The sequence below is a fragment of the Adiantum capillus-veneris genome, chromosome 5 (assembly GCF_014529385.1).
Source record: "Adiantum capillus-veneris isolate H3 chromosome 5, ASM1452938v2, whole genome shotgun sequence".
In the NCBI taxonomy this organism is placed as follows: Eukaryota; Viridiplantae; Streptophyta; class Polypodiopsida; order Polypodiales; family Pteridaceae; genus Adiantum; species Adiantum capillus-veneris.
The window spans coordinates 172,214,924-172,228,197 of NC_140935.1; the positions used below are offsets into that span (position 1 = coordinate 172,214,924).

Here is a 13,274-nt window from a genome sequence, read left to right on the forward strand (position 1 = left end):
CTTAAAATACATAAGATGAGATAAAGATGTTGCAAATTCTCCTCGTTTAAGAGATAAGTAAAAGTAAAGGTATTCACCTTTTTTTTCTCGACCCAAAGAGTATCTCCTTTGATTCCCTTTAAAACAAATGAAAATTATGTGAAGAAGCACAAAGGCCTGCTAAGTTAAGGGGGGACAAAGGAGAGCAAGCTCAAATAAGTGCATATAGTCATATGAAATATTTCTTGTGTTTTGATATAAAATTGTATTATATATTTTTAAAAAGTGGCTCTTATTGGTTCGCTTAAAATAAAATATATTAATTGAAAGATGCCTTCAAGATTCCCTCTACTCTCATTGTCTAGCCCTCAATTCTTGCTCCTATTGCCAAAACCTTCTCCCATTTGTGTGTTGCCCTTCTTTACCTCTTGACACGTCCCTGCGAGCCTACAAATTTTCCTCTCTTATGAGCTTGCACCTAAGCTTCCCCCGTCATTCATGGACTTGCACCTAGAGAGCCATCCCCCCATGTCATCTCCACTATGCCTATGTTGAGGAAGGACGCAAGAGCTAGAGAGAGAGAGAGAGAGAGAGAGAGAGAGAGAGAGAGAGAGAGAGAGAAGGAGAGAAGAAGATATTTTATTCGCCTATGCCTTATGAAGCATCCCTACCTCTGCCTACGACCACACACACAGATTTGCATATGCCTTATTGGGAGGCGTGGCCTCCACGTGTCCTAACTCCCCTTCTCAATCCTCTACCTCTTAATCTCCTCAGACATCTCCTCGTGATCTCCACTAATGGGCCATTTTTTTGTTTTGTTATAGTCGGTACCCCCTACTTGCAAATAGCTTATATATTACAAAGGGGCCCCACTTAAATAATTAGATAAATGGTGCAATTTTGAAAGAAAACAAAATAAAAAGGAAGTAAAATAAAAAGATATATTAAAAATTAAAACAAAAGAATATTTTAATGCTTTTATATTATACTAAAAGATAGGTTTACTGAGCATGGAAAATAATAAAACAATTTAGTGAAGTGATTTTCTTTGAAATCCTTAAATGAGAAGACCGCTTATCAATACCTCACACAGTGTTCGGGAAAGTCTTTTTGCCTAAGCGACAAGTTTCTTGCTTATACAAATGCAAACTCAAAATACAAGTAGAAATTTTTAAATTTACAAAATGTTTGAACTATTTTCCAGGTTATTGGGTTTTTTCCCCTTTACCACCCTTTGCAACTGCCAATCTTGATTTTCAACCAGCTTAGGGCTAGCTTAGGCATACCTCTCAAACACTAGTCTTCACATCATAAGATCAAACTCCTATGAATATATTGTTTAATCTTTTGATCTTTGAAATCTTTTTCGAGTATGAAAAAAAATTAAATGAAGTTTTGGACGATGGCTTTCTATTGAAAAGTTTTACCTTTCTATTCACAAGACTTTTGAGAGCCTTAGGGACACTTTTTTCCATAGGAATTTGAATGAACTTCACCCTTTGGGTAGTAAGGCCTTTAGCATTTAGCGGGCCAAAAAGATTGTACCAACATACTTACATTATTTTAGGGTTCATTTTTTAAGGTTATAAAGGCCTTCAAGGCCAATTTTGACCTTCAAAAGAAATGGCAAAATATTAAGGATTTGTGTACGAAGGGCTATTTTAAAAATTTGCCCTCCTTCTGGAAAGGAGGACGAAAGACAACGTTGCAATTTTTCTTGAAAATATTTGATAAATATACAAATATATTATATAGTAATAAGTATAATATAATGATTTTGTTCTCAAGGTATTTTTGTGTTGGATTTGGCCTTAAAATTAAGTGTCAGTTTAGCCCTTTTGTATTTAGAAGGGTACAAAAAAAAAAAAAGTATCTATCGTTTGGAGGGAAAAATTTTAAAAGTGCCCTTTGTGAAGAATCACAAAAGGGCAAGTTCTAAGTAGAGGGCCACCTTGCAAAATGAAAGCTGCTATGTTCTCCTTAGATAACAAGTGAAAAATAGATGATATGCTCATGGCTTTATGAATATTTTCTATGTTCTTGTTGTCCTAGCAACAGTTCCGTAGCATTTTTATGCTCAATCTTTTGTAAAGTTTCAAAATAGAAACAACCAACAAAAGGACAGGAGTGTCATTTTTGGACTACATAAGGAATCCTTAGTAAAGTGTTGGATTTTTTGAGCAATTGTGGACCATTGGATCAAACTTGCTGATTAGTGCTACATGACAAAAAACTTTCTTTCTTTTTTAATATTTTTTTTAGATCTTTGTGAGAGGTGTTGACATTTGTTTACCTCTCTCTTTAAAAAAGGCCATTGAATATTGGGTCACTGTTTAAAATGAACCTTAAATGTCCTTTTGGGTTTATTTTATTAAATGGATATTTCCTGCTTGCTCAAAAAGGCCTCAAACGATTAAGGAATGCATTCATAGAAGTGTGATCCTTTGAATTTTCCTAATGTGAAGTATTGACTTAATGAAATTTATTTTACTATTTTTGGATTTCTAAAAGAAGCCTTAGAGAAGAGTTAGGTTAGGCATACTTTCAATGTTTTCAATGTTGACGATTAAGACTTGCCTTAAATGTTATTTGAGTTTTGAAATAGTAAATGGATCTTTTTATTTCACCTTCATTTGACATCCCCACATGTCTTGACTTTTTTTGCATTCTATTGTTTTAGAATGTTAAAGTGAAGCTTCACCTTGCACAATTTCAATAAATTCTATATATATTGATGAGTGTTTTTGGCATGTGGAAGGCCATAGGGTTAAGTGTGCAAAGTTGTTGCAAAATTGAAGCTGTTGGATTCTTTGGCTAGATGAGCGCCACATGGCAAGGTTCTTTATAAAATATCTTTGTTGTTCTTTTTGTCTTCTTTGAGAGACAAGTGTCCCTAAGGGATTCAAAAGTCTTGTGAATAGAAAGCTTAAACTAAGGCAGCATTTACTTTGTTTGCATGCTTGAAAATGACTTCTATACTTTTAAACTTCATATGAAGCAGCTTAAATTTTTTAAGGAAGGAGAGACCTTCCATGTGTCACTCACTGCTTCATTCAAGAGAAAACCTTATAAGACCTCTATTTTAAAATGCAAAAGTCAAAGGTAGGAAGATTTAAAATGCAAAAGTGAATAGTAACATTGCAAAAAAATGAAAAGACTTTTGGGAATTGAAAATCAAAAGCTTTCTACTTTACACAAAGTAACTTAACCACTTAAGTACACATAGCAAAAAGACTTTGGAAAATGTAAAGTCAAAAGCCTTTCTACATAAAGTAAATAGTTCAGTTTAAGTACACATAACAAAAAAATGACAATTGTTGTGGATATTTTATTGTTTTATGAGAATTTAATTTTTAAAGATAAAATTGCTTTTGTTTTTTCAAAGGGTTTTTTTTAAGACCAATATTGATATCTCTTAACAATTTGTGAAAGTGTATTTTCAAATAAAAAAATTTGGCCAAAATCACAATAGTAAGTGAATGTATTTAAATCTCAAAGAAATTACAAAAAGACCTCAAGCTTAGCCGAGCCTTGAAGTGCTGAAGATTACACATTTGTTCTCTCCCAGAGGCTACCAAGAACAAATTAGGTGTACTATACTAACAAACTTTTACTTACCGTACCTTGCCACAATGGCGTCCGTGTATTTTGGAAACAAACAAGTGTATTTTCAAAATTTTAAAAATAACTATAAAGAGACTTCTATATCCTTTCTGAAAGTGCTTGAAAAATTGTTGGCATTGGGCACTTGTGTTGGTGTCCCTTCTCTCTCAATTTATCGGTTACTATAGTGAGTGCATGTATGTATGTACATGCACATGACAGAAACATTAACAAAAACTCAAACATTGAGTATATATTATAAAGAGAGGAGGGCTTACCTGCTTATGACAAAGCTCGGACATCCATGGGGTAGATCTCGATGCAACTCAAGTATGTAACCGGAGAGAGAGAGAGAGAGAGAGAGAGAGAGAGAGAGAGTTGACAAAGAGAGGAATTTTGTGGACAACCCACTATTAGATTTAACAGGGGTACATCTTCTTGTGTAAATCAGCTTTTGGGATGGTAGATAGGTCAATTTCAACACGTGCATACATGCTTGTGTATTTGTGTATACGTGTGTGTGTGTGTGTGTGTGTGTGTGTGTGTGTGTGTGGAGAGAGAGAGAGAGATTAAAAGGACACTTATCAACGAGAAGAAGAGAGTAGAGAGAGGTTCCATGTATATGTGTGTGTGCATGTGAGTGTGTGTGGGAGGGGAGAGAGAGAGAGAAAAAAAGAAGAAGAAGAGAATTTTAACATCGTAGGAAACTATCCCAAGAGACCTTAGAGATCTAGCCGACGAGGAGAGTTGAACTCAAGACCTGTTATTCAAGAGGAAAATGGTATAACCTTTCTATTACCCAAGTGTGATAGATTGGTTATGCCATTTCCCTCTTGCATAAATCTTTCCTCCCCCTTACCTTCAACAGGCCATCGTGAGTCCTCACCTTGTTTATTTCCCATTTCATTTCACAACCTCATATGGCTTGACTTTTCTTGCATTCTATAAATTAATTCTAGTCAATATTCAAGAAAGTCTCTTTTATTAAGCAATTGTCGATCGAATTTCCTCCTCACAAAGAAGCAAACCGGAAATACTAGCATAAATGCAGCAAGATTTTTGAACTATTTTCAATTATATTTCATCGTTTTTCTTCCCTTTGCCATGGTTTGCAACCGGCTAGTCTCCATTTTCAACCGGCTCAAGGCTAAGTTGAGACAATCCTTTCCGGAACACTAATTCAAGTTAAACTCAACCTAATGACTTTATCACTTTTATATTTTTTTAGAAAGTCATTGTGACCCTTTCACTTCTTATTTGTGAAAGAGTGCTTTCATTTAAGGGCCTCATATAGGTCTATTTCATTAAATTATTTTATTATTTTCTATTCTTTTAGACATGTTTTTTTCTTATGCACTCAATCAAATGTTCTTTTGTTTCAGTTTATCAATGGGTCCTTTTATTTTGTTGCTTTAATCTGACTTCCTTTTCATTCTATTTTGTTTTACAATATCAATGTGCACATTTCTTGTTGTTTAAAAGGGACCTTTTGTAATATATAAGGAATTTTTGATTTATGTATATAATGAACAATATGATTTTATATTAAAACACAACAAAAATGACATGTGTTGTAGGCATGATTTTAACATACTCCCCATAAATCTCTCCCTCTCTTCACCTTGTTATTTCACCACTTGATATGGCTTGAGCTTTCTTGCATTCTATTATTTTGGAATGTCAAAGTGAAGCTTCACCTTGTTTTTCTCAATTTGATACAATATTTCCAAGTGGTTTTTTGAACATTCTTTTAAATGTTTTTGAAATTTATTGTTACACTTTTTGGCTTTCTAAAAGAAGCCTTAGAATAAGAAGAAGAAGTTGAGAGTTTTAATGAACTATTCGAAGAGAGTTGGGTTAAGCATATTTTCAATGTTACACTTACCTTAAATGTTATTTCAGCTTTGAAATAGTAAATGGATCTTTTTATTTCACCTTCATTTTACACGGACATGTCTTGACTTTTCTTGTATTCTATTGTTTTATAATGTTAAAGTGAAGCTTCACCTTGCATCTTATATCTATTTAAAAAGGCAAGGTCATCGCTTGCCAAGTGGCAGAAAATGCTTGCAAGGTGAGTCCAGGCGAATCCAGCCTACGTGGTGGCAGAGAAAAATCTTATTTCAGCCTACGTGGTGGCAGAAAATGCATTGCAAGGCGAATCCAACTAAGATGATTGCTCTCGGGTCGCGCGCAAGAAAGCGTGAGTGGAAAAAGTCCTCGGGTTGTGGATAAAAGTGTCGGGCTGCGGGTACGGCCGTAAGAAAGCGGGTCGGGTTAAGGCTCTAAAGCTCTATAAGCCCAAAATATAAGATTGTTTCCAGTCCAAACACGAAACGATTCGTTCAAGCCTCAGGTAGATTCATCATCGCTCAAGCCTCAGCTAAATTCACTGCATCAGTTTATTGAAATGAATGAGAGAGAGAGAGAGAGAGTTGTATCTGTGTGGACTCTCATGTCCGAGAGTCTCCGACCCGCTTGGGCTGGTGAGCTGTGGCAGCCAGCCACTCGAACTGCTGCACGCTGCAAGCCTTCTCTCTCTCTGCACTCCTTGGCCACAGTGGCTGCAACGTATGCTGAGAAAAACGCAGATCTTTTTTGCCACTCGAACTGCTGCACAATGCAAGCCTTCTCTCTCTCTCTCTGCACTCCTTGGCCACAGTGGCTGCAACGTATGCTAAGAAAAACGCAGGCAGAAAAGCTCAGCCCGCTACAGTGGCTGCAACGTATGTGGGACCACCCTCTCTCTCTCTCTCTCTCTCTCTCTCTCTCTCTCTCTCTCTCTCTCTCTCTCTCTCTCTCTCTCTCTCTCTCTCTCTCTCTCTCTCTCTGTGCGCTCCTTGGCCATGGAGTCCCCTGCCCCTGCTGCTGCAGGCCCTCACGTTTATGTGCCGCACGCTGCAAGCGGCGCTGCACTGCAGGCTGCAAGGCAAGAGTAGGGCCGAGAGAGATAGAGAGAGAGGAGGCTGCCTCCAGCTACCGCTGTGAACTGCACGCGCCAAGTGGCGCTGCACTAGGACTTGCATGGCACTATGATTCGACAAGCGTGGGAAGCATTGGCAATGCCTTGATGGTGCACGTCTTCAGGCTGCAAGGCGAGAGCAAGGCCGAGAGAGATAGAGAGAGCATGGCGAAAGTTCGGACTTGCATGGCGGACTCTTATCTGCAGTACTTGCATGGCGAAAATTTTTATAGCTACAATTATAAGATGTTTGCATTGAGTAGGTATGTTGTGGGTAGGAAAGTTGATGCAAGGTCTACTAGGCATGTTAACTACTTTTAGCAATGCCAATATTGAAGCAAAGTAATCTATGAGCTTGCATACAACTCGCCAGTTGTTGGCCCTTACTAATTTGCCTTGCAAGTCACTCACGACGATAGGCATCGATCCTTCATAAGGCTGGATTGTGGCAATTAGTGCGTGGAATCAACAAAGACTTTATTTTAGTCATTCGGTAAGGTCCCTCGCTCTCGCTTTCATATAGATTTTCTTTTTTTGCTCGCTGTCTCTCCCTCTTGATTCATATGGCCGCCTTTTTCTCTCCCTCCTCCGGCCTTCTTTTTTTTTCTCTCCTTCTTCTTCTCTCGATCTCATGGCAACCTTCTTATCTTGGAAAAAAATGGGGGAAAAAGTAGACAGTGTAAAAAAGTAGAAATAAAACCTTTCAAAAAAGTAATATAAAAAGAGTAAAATTAAAAAGAAAATCGATGGATATTAAATAAAAAGAATAGAGAATAGATAAATAGTGCATATTACTTTATTACTTTAAAAAATTTGAACACAAAAGAATATAAATAGGAGTGATAAAAAAGAGAAAAATTGGAAAAAAAATCTATTAAATAAAATTAAAAAAAATAAGGTTGTGTAATATATTTTTGTAAGTGTAAAAGGGTGTACAAATTGCAAAAAAAATGGAAGTAATAGAAATTAAACTCGATGCAAAAATAAAGAAAGAATGGGATAAAAAGAGAAAAAAGATAGTGTAGTATTAGATAGAAAAAGAGGTAGTAAAAAGAAAAAAAAAGTCTATGATAGATATAAATGTTCCTTTTTCTAGTAACTCATGTTCATATGTCCGTGCAGTGATGGATAGCCCTTCCAGTGGTTCTCCAATTGCTGCTATAGGAGGACATGGTGTTGGTGAGGTTATCATGCCTACACCTCCAGATCGTAATAGCCTACGACCTACAAAGAAACTTGCTAGATCAAGAGGTTATGGGGATGATGAAGGTTCTTCAAAGCATTTACACATTATTCAAGGATTTTGTGAACGTAATAAAGCTAACCAACACGAGTTCAATGAATATTTATGTAAAATTTGGAAAGAGATTCAAGCACCTGCAAGTGAAAGTGACCAAGAGACTTTTCGAGAAGAGTTCATCTCAACAATGAGACGTTTGGAGCTCAACCAACATGAGCTCTATAGGCTTATTGAAACCTTTGAGTATGAGGTCATGGAGAAACTCTCTTTACTCTTTAAAGAGCACAAGGAGCAAGTTGAAGCCTTGAAAGAGCAAGTAACCAAACTAGGGAATGAAGTTCAATCCTTAAAAGTATCTATTAGTCATTTGAATGCTATTGACAAAAGGATTGGTCGTATAGTTATGCCAAGTGGTCCAGGAGCACCAAGTAATGCACCCAATATGTAAGCTTTTATTGAGTGTTGAGCTATGATACTTATGATGTTAAGAACAATTTTTTTTTAATCTTTCTATTCCATGTCAATCTCTTTCTAAACTATGATGATGATGATGACGATGTATGTTATTCATGTAACGTGATCTATATAAAGTACCTATGTGTTAATTTTATTTTTATGAGAATAATTCAACCTCTATTTGAAATAGAAACAGATGGTGTCTTCGACCACGTTTTTTGACTCCTAGACATGCAAGACGTAGCAGATTGTGTGATGCTACTCGAAAAGCAAGACGCGAAGTTGCACGGTCTAGGGTTCGAAGATCTCTGCATGGGGTTGATTTTTCAAATGACCCCTCTTCATCAATGGTCTATATCAATGCCCCCTCTTCATCAAGGGTTGATATTTCGAATGACCCCTATATCATCAAGGGTTTCTATCAATGAGCAAGGACCAACTGCTGCTAACTTCAAAAATAATCTCTACAATACTGAAACTCATAGACCCTTGCAGGATGTCCACACAAATCCTCACAATGCTCTTAGAGAGGGTGACTTCTCCAAAGTTGAGAAATATAGCCTTTCTTTTCGTACAGTGTATCTAGATTCCTTGGTCTTAAAGCATAGCTCCATGCTTTCTCTTTACCATGGTAAATGCGTACTACACAGCTTGGGCAGCTTGGAAGTTAGATGCTCTATCTGTGGTTCTTTTTCTTGGAAGGTAGAAGGGAGGTCAATACAAACATTTGTGGGAAAGTATTGTTGCTCATCAGGTAAAGTGTCTTTGCTTGCTTTATGTGATCCACCAATGGAACTTAAAGAATTGATGCAGGGGACTACTCCTAGAAGCAAAAGATTTCTCAAAAACATAAGGGCATATAATAATGCATTAGCTTTTGCATCATTGGGGGCCCATGTAGATGAGCAATTTACTCGAGGGAGAGGTATATACACTTTTAAAGTTCATGGATCAGTGTACCATAATATTGGGCCTATGACTCCAGAGGAAACAATAGATCAGATCCCTCGCTTTGCACAATTGTACTTTTTTGACACAGAGAATGAGTTGAATAATCGATTACACCATGTACCAAATGTGGATAGAGATGTTTTGCAAAGTTTGCAAACAATGATGCATCGTGAGAACCCATATGCAAATGCCTTTCATCATGCCGCTACAATGATGCAAGATTCTAGAGTACCTGAGGTCCAGATGGTAATTACTGAAGCACGTTCAAATGGTTGGCAGTACCTAGCACCCCGTGGTTCAGAAGTTGCAGCAATCATACCTGGGCATGGAGATGAAAAAAATGTGGGGCATCGTGATATTCTATTGCAATATCGTACAGGAGGCCTTAAAAGAATTTCTTCCTTGCATCGCTCATATATGCCTTTACTATATGTTTTGTTGTTTCCAAGAGGAGAAGATGGCTGGCACCCATACATACCTCTTCTCGGTATCAATAATAATGCTAACTCCGATGATGATGCCAGTGGGAATACTGAAAGGAGAACACGCTTTATGACTCAAAAGCAGTATTATACCTTTAGGGTACAAGTAAGGAGTGGCACCATAGAGTGTCTTTTACGAGGGGGTAGGTTATTGCAGCAATACATTGTTGATGCTTACATACAATGGAGGAGTCTAGGCTACTATGGTTGAGAAACCATCAAAAGGAACTTCGTGTTGAAGCTTATCAAGGCCTTGGAGACATGGTGGCAGCTAGGGATGTGATGGAAGGAGTGAGAGGTATTAATGTTGGACAAAGGATTGTTTTGCCTTCGTCTTTTGTGGGTGGCCCACAACATATGTATCAGCTCTATCAAGATGCCATGGCAATCGTGCGCAAGCGTGGGAAGCCACACCTATTTATAACTTTCACATGCAATCCACATTGGAAAGAGATTAATGATGCCTTATTGCTAGGGCAAAGTGCTTCTGATCCTCCTGATTTGACAGCACGAGTCTAAGTTTAAAGACTTGATGCATTTGCTTATACAAGGTTCTATTTTTGGAGATGTCATTGGGCATGTCAGTGTAATAGAATTCCAGAAAAGAGGACTTCCTCATGCTCATATTTTGTTGATACTTGCATCTTAGTACAAGCCCATTGATGTTTCACACTATGATAAAATGGTTTGTGCTGAGCTACCAGACAAAGACAGGTTCCCTGATTTGCACAATGTTATAACACATTGTAACATTCACGGTCCATGTGGTATCTTGAATCAAAATGCACCATGCATGGTAGAAGGAAGGTGCAGATTAAATATCCATGCAAGTTTTGTGCTGAAACTTGCATTGATGGTGATGGATATCCAACATACATGCGACGAGATGATAGAAATTATGTGCTATCAAAACAAATGAAGCTGGATAATCGATGGGTTGTGCCATATAATCCACTTCTCTCATTGAGATATAAAGCTCACATCAATGTGGAGATATGTTCAATTATCACAGCTGTATAATATCTTTACAAATATGTGTATAAGGGCCATGATAGAGCCACAGTCTTGCTGCAAGATGGTGAAGGTGTTCTTGATGAAATTAAGAGCTATCTAGAGGCACGTTATGTATCAGCATCTGAGGCAATTTGGAGGATATATGGGTTTGACCTACATGATGAGAAGCCCGATACAATGCGGTTACAAGTTCATCTTCCTTTACAGAATATGGTAGCTTTTGAAGATGCTGCAGATTTTGCGCGAGTAGTCAATAATGATGCAAATAGAAAGACAACACTGACAGAGTGGTTTGTGGAAAATCAAAGGTATCCGGAAGCAAATGATTTGCTCTACACAGACTTTTCTACTCAATGGGTTTAGAGTGCACGCAGAAAAGTATGGACTCACAGACAAAAGGGAAACACCATCGGAAGAATGTACAACATTGTTCCTACAACTGGGGAGGTTTATTACCTTTGACTGTAGCTTAACGCGTGCAAAGGTTCACGAAACTTTGAGGACCTTCGAACTTTTAGTGGGCTCACTTACCCTACCTTTAAGGAAGCTTGCAATGCTGGGGGCCTACTACAAAATGATGTTGAATGGTCAATGTGTCTATAGGAGGCATCCTTGCAACGATTGGGACCACAATTGCGACAATTATTTGTGATCATTTTGGTGTTTTGTGAGCCTTTGTGTCCAGGTACTCTATGGAATAATTTCTCCAAAGATCTTTCTGAGGAATTTTTTTATGCTTTGCACACGCGTACGCTTGATGAGCATGTTCGTCATGAAATAGCAAAGAACCAAGCATTATCTACCCTAAACTATATGCTTCAACAATATGGAAAACGACTTGTTGACTTTTCTAATATGCCTAGCATAGATCAAGCACGTTTATTCCAGCGTAGTGGTGGATTGCTAAGTGAGGAGACAATATTCAATGCACATGAACAAAATGATTTGGCAGATAAAATAGAGAGTTCTTTGAATCAAGGACAACACATTGCATATAATGAAGTCATGGAGGCAGAAGGAAGTATTTATTTTCTAGATGGACCGGGTGGAACTGGAAAAACGTATCTTTATAATGCCTTGCTTTCTCGCATTCGTGGTCAACAAAAGGTTTCTTTGGCATGTGCATCATCCGGCATTGCAGCTTTGCTTCTTAGCAATGGTAGAACCGCTCACTCAAGGTTTAAAATACCATTAGAGTTGCATTCGGAATCAACATGTAGTATCAAAGTGAACAGTCAACTTGCTGAACTTTTAAAGAGAGTTGCCTTGATCATATGGGATGAAGCTCCCATGACCCATCGATATGCTTATGAGGCACTAGATCGAATGTTAAGGGACGTGATGCAAAATGATGTATTGTTTGGAGGAAAAGTGCTTTTGTTTGGGGGAGATTTTAGACAAATCTTGCCTGTTGTCCGCAAAGGAAGTCGTGCAGATATTGTGAGTGCATCTTTGTGTCACTCACACATATTGAAATATATAAAGGTTTTGCGGCTAACAGACAATATGCGTGTGTTTCAAGGCTCAAATAATGTACTTGCAAGAGAATTTGCAGATTGGATACTTCACATTGGTGATGGTCATGGAGATTTGAATGACCATGTCCCATTGCCAAATAACATGCTTCTTCCAGGAAATAGTCTTGAAGGGCTCATTGATTGTATATATGGAGATATGCAACACATTCAAGATTACAAGAGGTTTTTTAAGGATAGAGATATACTTGCTCCTCGCAATAAGGACGTTGATGCCATTAATGACTTGGCCATGGGTAAAATGAGAGGAATATTCAAGGAATACGTGAGTGCAGACTCAATATGTTCATCTGATTGCAGCAGTATTCTTTATACAACTAAATTTTTGAATTCTCTTGAGCTTGGGGGGGGTTTCCACCACACTCTTTGCAATTGAAAGAGAATGCCCCAATTATGCTTCTTCGCAACTTGGATCCTCAACAAGGTTTGTGCAATGGTACAAGGTTGATATGTAAACAGTTTCACCATAGGATTATTGATGCAGAAGTAATCACTGGGTCACATGCTGGAGAAAGGGTATTCATACCCAAAATAGACTTTATTATAGGGGCTTCTCATGGACTACCTTTTGAAATGAAGCGTAGACAATTTCCTGTGAGGCTTGCATTTGGAATGACAATCAACAAGGCACAAGGTCAAACACTCGAAGTTTTGGGTTTGTATCTACCTACACCAGTTTTCACTCATGGTCAGCTATATGTTGCAATGTCCCATGTGAGATCTTCATCTGCCATTCAAATAGTTCTTGATGATGCTCAAAGATCGAATATAAGTGAATCCGCAGAGCCACCAATGGTTTACTCTCAAAACATTGTGTACAAAGAGGTTTTACAACTAACAACATAGACCTTTAAATGCAGTGTCCTCAATTTTGGTTGTGACGGATGGTTACTGAAATTATATACAGTAGATGACACGAAATTGGATTGTGGGTATTCCACATGTAAACTTGAGTTTTTTTTTTTTTTGTCCTTGTCATTCTATTTTTGGTTGTCTCTTATTGAAGGACTATAATTGAAATAATTGAGGGATATGGAAGAATTTATTGT

The 13,274-nt window shown here is 37.7% G+C and overlaps 1 protein-coding gene across 1 annotated transcript; it reads left to right on the forward strand.

The window, feature by feature from the left end:
• Positions 1–8,603: 8,603 nt before the first annotated feature.
• LOC147458562 (uncharacterized) lies at positions 8,604–13,071 on the forward strand. Its single transcript, XM_086513437.1, has 6 exons — positions 8,604–9,782; positions 9,902–10,189; positions 10,721–10,998; positions 11,159–11,277; positions 11,376–12,490; positions 12,685–13,071. Exons 1-6 carry the CDS (start codon positions 8,604–8,606, stop codon positions 13,069–13,071), a joined length of 3,366 nt encoding a protein of 1,121 aa, XP_086369563.1.
• Positions 13,072–13,274: the final 203 nt, after the last annotated feature.